Source organism: Macrosteles quadrilineatus, unplaced genomic scaffold (assembly GCF_028750875.1).
Source record: "Macrosteles quadrilineatus isolate MER2022 unplaced genomic scaffold, UCM_ALF_1.0 Scaffold_7__1_contigs__length_78375512, whole genome shotgun sequence".
Lineage (NCBI taxonomy): Eukaryota > Metazoa > Arthropoda > Insecta > Hemiptera > Cicadellidae > Macrosteles > Macrosteles quadrilineatus.
In genome coordinates, this window is record NW_026542600.1 from 78097692 (window position 1) to 78108463 (window position 10772).

The 10772-nt window shown below is 35.1% G+C and overlaps 1 protein-coding gene across 1 annotated transcript in view; it reads right to left on the reverse strand.

Moving 5' to 3' along the window:
• The window catches only part of LOC128998688 (histone-lysine N-methyltransferase SETD1B-A-like), a 46411-nt gene extending 35787 nt beyond the window's left edge, over positions 1–10624 (reverse strand). Inside the window, exons 1-2 of the mRNA XM_054424927.1 lie at positions 10551–10624; positions 9920–10281 (exon numbers count right to left, since the gene is read on the reverse strand). Of these exons, the coding sequence (XP_054280902.1) occupies positions 9920–10279 (360 nt within the window). The 5' untranslated portion in view covers positions 10280–10281; positions 10551–10624. The remainder of the gene's footprint in view (positions 1–9919; positions 10282–10550) is intronic.
• Positions 10625–10772: the final 148 nt, after the last annotated feature.

Below are 10772 nucleotides of genomic sequence, written 5' to 3' on the forward strand. Positions count from 1 at the left end.
TTACAACTAACAATACACTAATGCCCAACCTAAGTTGGAATACACTACAGAGGGTAGCAGTAAAAAACTATGCACTGTATTAGCAGTCAAATAATGATACAACATGCAAATAATAACCAATCACAAAACACTATAATCTATAATCATTGATTTGTATGGTATTGATTTGTATCTATTGATTTGATTAGGTATTCGTTTTTTACCATCGTGATGGAAAATGTCCGCAATAAACCTTTGAACAACATTTTCATAGTTAGTTGAATACCAGCACTCACAATGGTGAAGTCATGAGTGTGTGATGCAACTTTTTAAAGTATCTCCTCAGTGAGGAGTTAGAAGACGAGGCTCTACTTGACCCTAGTGGAAGTATCAATAGACGATCGATAAACAAATATATGTAAAAGTGATATGTAAGATTTTGGATGGATACATATCACTAGACGCAACTAGATGGGAGATAAATAGAAAACTGTAGTGATATCAACGAAAAAAAATTTATCAATAAAAACATTTAATTAGTGATATCAATAAGAGTACATGAAAGTCAAAAAATAAAACCTGGAGTCTAAATAAAAAAATGTATTCATACAAAAAAACTGATACAGTGTTAACACCCACACTACCTAAATAACACATTGTAAACTTGGAACAGTCAAGCATTTTATATTTAAATGTGAATAGACGAGGGTAACCTAAAAAAATTATACACAACTATTTGAGCAATGACAATGCAAAGTTTGCTTTAAATAAAGAGTTGCCTGTTTCTTCTACAATGTAGAATGAATGTGTAAGGAAATATAACCAAAACAGTACAATCGTAACAGCACATGAATAGAAAAACTAATGTGAACGAAAAAGTAATCATGGTTATTTTAACCCCTATTATTAATGTGCCTACTGAGTGAACTGCACTGTTTTGAGGTTCTGCGTATGTGTCGCTGTGCATTAGTCAAGGCACGATTATCGCAAGACTGGTACCCAGGGCAGTGGTCCGCGACTGTAGCTAACGACTCTTGCGACAGTCGCTCTAAGCAAAACAGGACAACGCAAACTCCGTTAGAACAGTGCCCAGCTACTATCACGGAGCAATTATCGCTGCGCGAATATCGCTGCAATCGCTCCAAGCAAATAGGCCTTAAGATCCATTATTTTTTCAAATTACATAGAATTCTAATCTCTAAAATTATAAATTATTTTCTATTTTCTTTAAATTTCCAGACTCCCCTATATCTTTACTTTTCAGACTTTAGAAATGTTTAAAATAAATAATGATTTATACACAGAAATATTAAATAATAAAGTACAAAGTTGTAAACTACTTTTTTGACCACATAGGATGAAAGAATTTTATAAAATGTGAATAACGAAAGAAAACTTAAAACATTGCTGTTCAATATATCAAAAAGCTACACCACACCTAAGTTCATTTAAAAACTATATTCCCAATTACTTTTCATGCATTTTTAATTGTGTAATTGTGAACTACAATTATTTTAACTTTAAATTTAGCTTATCCAAAACTAAACTTTGTCTATTTTTTGGCTGTCAGTGTTAAATCACATTAATTTATTTACTCAATTTTTATGAGTTTAGTCAGATATGATAGGATGTTAGTGATCACTGATAATAATTATGATTTGAAGTTTTTATCTTGTTTTTATCATAAGTATTTTTGGTCATTGATGTTTGTTCAAAGGGAGATGTTGAGTTAAAGAGTATGAACAAGTTTGAAATTTTTAAGTTATTAAACTGAGGGTAAAAAGAATATAATATTATTTGGGCTTAAATATTTACAAACTTTAAGTGTTTTTTTTCTGTTTGGTGGCTGGCTATACATGTTTTATATTACTGTATCCTACAGGTTGCTTCTATGAACTGTTTTAAGAGGTTACCTCATCTTGTATGCCTGGTAAACACATAAAAGCGACATATAAATAAAGATTTTAGATTTAAAAGCCTGTATGCATTCTCCAAAAACATACAGAGATCAATGAGTTAAAGAAAGTAATACTACTAAACAAAGCATTCAAATTACATAAAGTAGAAGGACTTGCTGATAAAAAGTTTCCTAGATCACTAAAATATTAAATGTCAATACAATTCGCGGTTTAAAGTTATCGTCTGTTTCTACACAAGTGGAGACCAACAGCAAATTAAACTTTTGAATGGGTTCCATATACCATGCTCTTCATTCTTTTAGCAAACCAATGCCTTAAAACCTCTAATTATAGCCAATTATTTTGCCAGTCTATGATTACACCCCTTTAAATCACAAGAAGGAATTTGAGATATTAAATTCAAGATTAACCCAAATTGAAATATCAACTTAATGCAATTGAAAAATACTTTTCTTCAATAACATCTTTTAACAACTCGAAACAGTTAAAATTAAGACTTGAGCTCAGATAAAAATTGTTTATAGGTAATCTCATTTGTCTAAGAATTTACAAAAAATATTCGATCAGCCCATTGCATTCCAATCACTTAGCATTTCTTCGATGATAGCATAAGTACAACTAAAATTATATTTGGCGTAGAGAAAACTATTGGGTCTAAAAACTGAAGATTATGCAGAATCGATTAAAAGACAAAAAGGTTTCTTAGAAATGTTCTAGAAGTTCTATTCTAAACAAGCTCCCTTTTCAATCGAAATCATTCGCAGGTTTAATGAAAAACTATGGTTTTGTTTATAAAGTAATAGGCCTATGGTGGATTTAAATATATTAATACCAGATAAAATTAGAATTTTGTTTTTATATTTAAATTAAAAAACAATTTCTCGTATTCAGGGCTATATATCTCTAACATGAACACGGTGGTTGCTAGGGGCCTTGGCTTGGGAGGGCCTCAAAGAATTGTTTTCTCTTGAAAAATTAATTTGACCAATAATACATTAGGGAGTTTGATTTTCAAGCCAAGCCTTTATTATTGCGATCACAGAAAGAGTCTGCGAAGATTGTCCAATCGAAAATCATGCTTTTGCAATGCAATAGGCAACCCTACCTCGCTATTTTACACAAAAATTGTAGAATTTATTTACTGTATACATTTCACAAGTCAGCTGAGCATTAATAAACAATACTTTCAGTATCTTTGTACATTTATTCATACAATAAAATAATACTTTTAAGGATGGATATCCCTTACATGCTTCATCCGAATACAATACACTAGTAAAAAATAAACTTTTAGGTTAAAAATAACCACACAGCACAATACTATGGTAAGACTGGGTCAGATTGATTACAATTAAGTTTTACCTACTACATGTTTAGTCAATGGGGTTAGTAGGTTTGGTTTATAAGGTTAGGTTGATTTAATAGATTTGTCAATCGAGGTTGAATAGTGGTTATAAGTCAATAAGTCATTTATTAGGCCAGATCAACATATACATACATGCATTAGCCAAGTCAAATTAATACTTAATTGATAAAACATATTGTTTATCTTACAGTAAAAACAACTAAATGATGAAATCATTGTAGTAAAAGTGTTTCTGGAAAATGCAGTTGAATGACGGGGAATGGCAAGGTTTGAAGTGTTTCGGAAAGAATATCTGTAGTTGACTGGAGTGGTGAAAGAAAGATATGTTTTTCTTAGCGAATGACTTTTCCAGAATATAGATGGATGGATACAAAAAAGATAAGATGAGATAAGATAAGATGTATGGATGGATAAGGTAAGGATTCTGAATGATCTGAATATTTCTTTGCAGGAGTGACGTTTTGGAAGGGAGAACACAATACGGATTGCCTTCCTCTGGAGTCTGAACAAAAACAGTGTTCTCGGTCTTTCACAGCCTCAAACAGGAATGGTGTACGTCAGATAGGGATAGATGAGCCCGTAGTATGCAGACAGGAGAGCATCGGTGTTGGTTATTTGCCGCAGCATTCGGAACATGAAAATACCTACCAAAACCCTTTATACTACATGCTCAATATGTTGATGAAACCTGAGATTTTTATCAAGGAGTACTCCAAGGAACTTCCGTTTTGGGAGGGACTGATTATGGTTTTGTCTATCAGGACATTTAGAAGACTGTGATTTTCCTTGGGATCGTCTTTTAGAAATTTGAAATTGTAGAAGCTGGGTTTTCTCAGGATTCAGGGATAAATGATTCTCTTCGCACCATTGAAGAAGACAGTTTGATTCAACAAAAGCAATTTGTTCTAACACCTCCATACTGGGATTGAAGATAGTGAGGGAGGTGTCGTCGGAAATAAGCATATATTTGCCTTCTTCACACTAAATGGTAGGCTGTTTATCAAAATTATTATCTGAGGTAACTGTGGGGAGTTGCAATATGGGTAGGCCTAACTGAAACCCACTATTAACCCAAATCATGAAAATTATACTGAATAATAAAGGGAAATAATAAAAGTATGATAAATACGAAAGCCTTCTAAAACAAAACAATTGAAACAATGGTCTTGTGGTTGAAAGCCTATGTGGCACATGAATGCAAAATGGGCGAAAGAATTAGGCCTACATATAGAAACTGTGTGCCAAGATTTGACAAGAGGGAGGTAAAAGAAGCTCTGAGATAAACATGAATGACTCAACAACTTGGCTCTTAGCGAATTTCTAGGTAAGGGACCGCATTACTTTTTCGTTTTGTGGCCCACAGAGGCCAAAACACCATCCGTTCTAATTCATATACGGTGCACTCCCTACCTTGTTTTACTGAGAATCTCGGCTAACACGTAGGCCTACCTCGCTTAGATTTTGAGGTTAGGGATTATGGTACAACATTAGGAAATCAAATAGGCTACTTGTGAAATTATATGTTTTTACAATAAATAGTGAACAAAATTTGTCAAATGGAATTTTTACTTTTAATTTTAGTTTGACCTGAGCTATACTTGACACAATTATGTCAACATCTAAACATTGTAATGACAAAGACCGACAAAAGGCAATGGTCGCCTGTAACACCCTAGCGGAAATGCCACTGTTAAATTTTATACTCTACAAGCAGCTAGTTCAACTTTCCAACGGTTAACGGCCAACCTGGTACTGTCATTCCTATGTTAAAATAATGTATATATATATATATATTTATATATTATATATATATATTATATATATATATTATATATATATATATTATATATATATTATATATATAAAGCTAAAAAGGATCACAAACTTTTGAGAAAACTGTAACCCGTATATACCTACCAACCGCACACTTGATGAATGAAAGGTCTTGGTTCAAAACTTCACAAAAAAATATGTGTTTTTCAATAAACCTTCTCCTAAGGTCAGATAAATTAAATGAAAGGATATCTTGTTTAAGGATTGTTTTTATTACGTTTAAAATATTGAAAATAAGTCAGCTGTTACGTTTGATTTTATTTATAATTTATTTGTCTACTTTTACCCATAGTTAACCTTTTATTCCCTTTACATTCTCTATGTTTACATTACAAACAAATTTATTTGTTTTGATTCTGCCACACAGCATAATGATAATACAAAAGAAATCTTCATTTAAATAAGCAATAAGTACGATTGAGCTTTGCCTCCATGATCCTTGGTAAGTGTAATGTTTCTATTTTTTATAGTCCTATAATCCCCTGCGATTAAAAAGAAATAGTAGGCCTAGCTATTTTTACTCAACTTATCAGGAACATACCTTGACATCGTAATTGTTGTTTTCCGACAGAAAATAAAATAGTATATATTTAACAACTTCGGAAAACCTAAGGGCTCAGATATGGGGCTCGGATAATAGGCACTGCATATATATGTGTGTGTCCGTTAGTATGATAACTTGAGTAAAAGCCATGCAATTATGTAATTTATGCAATTATGATGCAATTTGATACAATGATGTAGATCTATGTTTATTCAAACGAGTTCCTGAAGCAACATGATCGGACTATGAAACAGGGTTTTATAGGGTGAAAATTAGTTTTTCCCATTTTTACCCTCAAAACATGAAAATTTGCAATTTCTTTCCAAACTATTTCGTAGAGATTAAAAAAAAACTGATAGTTTAGTCCGTACATTGGGAAAGCGTTGTGTGCATAACGATTACAGAGAAGAAAAAAAACTGTTGATATTCCTATGTTATTCCAGTTGAGAATCAATTGAACAGTAGTTGTAGTTTGCTTGTTTATGAATATACTTTGATCAAATTTATTGTTTTCATACTTAACTATAAACATTAGGCCTACACTAAAAACACACTTTACTACTTTCCCTTTTGAGACAAAAAGTACTCATTAAACCTAATAGTGTTTAAAAAGAGAATTAATCTGACATTGTAAGGATAAATTTTATTCAAGAAAATCCCATCACGGCAAATTGAAATTTGCTTAGTAAGAAGGTTTGCTGCTGCAGGGGTATCTTATATGGCAGTCATTCAGTAGTGTTGAGATTCTCTTCTGTAACTCCTAACCCTTACAGTACCGGTACAACATCAGTTCAGTTTTAAAACTTAACACCTTAGCTGCAGGCCACTCACCGGTGAGTGCTCTAGTTCCTTTCTGCCACGCTGAACGCTCGCAGGTGAGTGCCGGCATCGCCTACATACACCGGGAAGAACGTGTATTTTTAAGTCTGTGATTAGGTAGGAATGGGTGCTTTATTGTGGTGTAGGTTAGTAGTAAATTTCCCTGTAAAATCCCCTTCTGGCAAGTTTAGAAATAAACTTGTCCCGTCTTTCTCCCTCCAATTGGCAATACAATGAGACAGGCTAGTTCCAGACAGTGCTGCTATCACTGTGAGTGTTTCAGAAAACTACGTTGACTCTCTTCGTAACACAGCACATCACTGCACGTCATTTGCTATTCGTCAGACCAAAATATTTGATAGCCAAACGGGTTAGCTCAACACTGCGCCGGACCGGGGCTAGGCCTGCCATTTGGTGGGCCGCAGTGAACGTGTTAATAGGTTTAATTCTTACACGGATTTTAAAGTCAGCAAGGTGAATTATTACTATTACATTTGTGTAGCCTAAAAAAATATCAATGAAATTGTTAAAAGTGGGCAACAAAGAATGGATTTAACCTAATTCCCTGACAAAACTAAGCCAATCACCATTGGTCATGAACGCCAACAGACGTCACCCAGACAGTTTAAGTTACAGTAGGCCTATTGTCAACAATATTGGATTGTCATAGTCTATCAAGACAAAGTCATAAGTAATCGTTTGACCATAAATAACAATCTAGACTGGACTGACAATGTGGTTAAAACCATTAAAAGGGTGTTTGTCACTGTTCATATTCGACTGAAGATAAAAAATACTATTATAAGTTCACGATAAACTTTTAGGCCTACTGATCAAATCTATAGTAACTGCCCATTCCAATTACAGTAACACTGGGTAGTTAATAATGTGACCGTTGCTTTGGTAACAAAATTGCAGCAAGCCCAAAATTACTGCAGGCCTATTTTATTTGTAAGGTCTTTATCGAAAGATGATCATGTCACGACGGAGGCTGTAGGCTGCCTTCAGTTGTGTACATTTGTTTTAAAAAAGCTTTAATTAGCCTCATGATGAGATTTTAATCTCAACATCGGTCGCCATAGACAAAAGGTCACTGACAGACGGATAAATTAAACCAGGGGTCTCCAACTTTTTTACTCAAGGGCCACATTGACAATTTTTGGAGGAAAGGGCTGGACCGTCAACATTTCAGTGTAGAAGGGGAGCCCTTCTCAAAATAACCCTCAAAGAGTTTTCTAATTAAGAGCTCATTGATGAAGTTTGTACATTTCTTGCTGATTTTTTGTTGCTATTTAACCTTTTAACTAAAATTCTGTATGCTTTTGCAAATGATACTGTGATCAAACAAAATAACTGACCTACCCAACATAATTTTTTTAGGGAATATAAACGATGTTCCTCATATACTTTGTCATAAATAAATCATGATTACTGGATATCATCACAGAAATTTTGGTGATACCACAAGAGATGTTCACAGTGCAGTTGCGATTGCAGGAGACGATCGCGGTATCGCCGAGACTGCAAAAATGGTTGTGAGTGTTACCGCGATCGCGAATGACAAGCGTGTTATCTCTGGGGCCGCAATATTTACTTACGGATGTTGCCGCAATAACAAATGCTGATTTATGTCATTACCGAGACTGCAACATTTACTTAAGGGTGTTGCCGCTACCGTGAGTGACGACCACGATATCGCCGAGTTGTCGCGATCGTGACTGACGATCACGATATCACCGAGTTGCCGCGAACGTGACGTACTATCACGCTTTCGCCGAGATGGGTGTTGCCACCACTTTGACAATCATCGATTTGGCCTATAACATACCAATTAAGTTATATAAAAATAATTATTTACCCGTAAGCCCTCCGAATAAAATCTATTCTCTTGCCGCATCTGGCCCGCGGGCCGTAGGTTGGAGACCCCTGAATTAAACCATTAAGCACCATGCCTTTAAAATCATTCAACATCAGAAAACAACAAAGGCCTATAAATCACTCATCCCACAATCAATCTCAGAATTCCAAATTATATCACACACAACTTGGTTTTTTTCACTAAAAAGTTGAAAGATAAAGACAGTCTTTATGAAAGATTTCATAAAGCTCTCTGGCTCATTCACTCTCAAAATTCCTCAGCAACGATACAAACTGTTAACTGTAGGCTATATAACTTGTGATAGGCTACACCAATTTAGTAAAAGCGCTCTTATACCGACTTTGGAACTCCCTAATTCACACTAACTAAGCTATTGTCTGAAATCCCGTTTCAGACTGATGGCAGCCAGACGAAACAAAAAGCCTGCAACGTCCATGTGATTACGGCGATGACTGACACTTGCGGCGAAAACGAAGTTGCAGTAATTACAGCATTTGACCCTTCAAGGGTTAAATCTGCCTATTTTTAATTACCTAGCCTACATATTTTGTCTGATGACTTTATGTTTTTGATGTTAAGTTAGGGCCTAATATGATTTTGCTGGGTATTTTTGTTGTACTGTAGCCTAAGTACAAACCTTGTTTTTGTCAATCCTGATGGGAATTGTTTGGAATAACCCCTTAACTTAAATAACAATCTTGATGCTTAAGTATTTTCAGGGAAACAAAAGAAAGTTGAATTCTAACGTAGCCTATAGGATATGTTAGCCTATTAATACAGTTAACACGTTCGCTGCTGACCGCTCGATGCCAGGACGGCGCCAGGAGCTGAACTGACGCTCGGCCGCTGCGTGACATTGCCGCCGATACACTGAATTACAGTAAAAACAACAGTACCGGTAGTTGTACTGGTTGGAAAAGTTCTGCAGTAAAACTGGCTTTGGACATAGTACTAAGTGATTCTGATAGATAGCAGCACTACCCAGGTTACAGTAGGTAAAGTAGTGTTGCTATCTAGCAGGAAAGAGATGAAACAAAGCCCTGTTCCAAACGACCCTGGTGGTAATTTAGGGAAACTATATTTTTTATTGTCAGAAGAGTAGGTCCCTACGTCCCCACGAGCTGCAAAGAAATATAGGACGCTTGTGACGAGCTGGCTTATCCATGGCAACATTAAACAACAATGAACGGTGACGTTCCCAGTTCCTGGCGCCGTGGCCCGGCTGACATTCCGAAACGTCCGTAGCAGCGAACGTGTTTACTTATATTTAAACTTAGGCTAATTCTCATGTTAATGAGTTATTGATTTTTCTAATTTGATGTAGGCCTATATGACACTAACATCAGGAGCCGCTGTAGAACTGATTTGCTTTGGAATTGGCAGTCATCACTCTTTATAGGTTAGGATAACTAGGGTGAACTAAGTTAATGATTGGATTTGGATACTCCGGTAAAGCATGTTTGTAAGATTAAATATAGCGTTTTACAAGAAGAACAGCTTGAGTTATTAAATAATAAGGCCAAGTAGGCCACCTTAACTTAATAGATTGTTATTGAATTCATATCCCAATCTGATATTACCTTGAATCGTGGTACTGGAAGATCTAGAGGTTCTAATCTTGTCCATATCCTAGTGAGATGCGATCTTGGGTCTCTAACTTGTACAGGAGGGCAGGTCGGATCATTCGGTACAACTCCATCATATCGATAAACCTTCGCAGCACCCTTGACCAAAAATGGGTCTGACAACATCTTGTAGTTCCTCGGCTTACTATGATGATGATGGTGAGACGTAGTAGAAGATGACGAGGACGAGGATGAATGGTGTTCACGATGATGATGGTGATGATGGTGACTACCATGACCATGGTGACTATGGCTTCTGTGTTTGCTGTGATGATGATGGTGCTGATGTTGATGGTCCATCGTTGTTCCATTCATGACTGGAATCAGATAAGCCAATCTTAATTAAAATCGTAAATTATCAAGTCGGTTACAGATTACAGTTTATTTATTGATTTCTTTTTATATAAAAGTAAAGTAGGACCTAACGAAAAGCTTAGTGATTCCAACAACACATCGAACAGGTTATGTTGCTGTTTTGTTTTACTATGTTGAGGATTATCGCTGAAGAGTCTACCCAATATGATGACTAATTTTAAAAAGCAATTGAAAAACGCATCATTCCGATGGTGCGTTCCCTGCTAATTACCTGTTTAACTAATCCTAAACTATATACATTTGGTGGTCTTCTTGGCTCCATTATTTGTTTCTGTTTCCATGACGGGAGCCTAGATAACTACGTCGATAGAATGATGTCATAAAACTGAGTAAATCATTTTTAAACACCTTAAAAAATTTAATTTAAATATTGTTTTAAAATAAACAATTTTTATTAATATTGTTTATCGCTAACACTTGCAAAATATTAAAG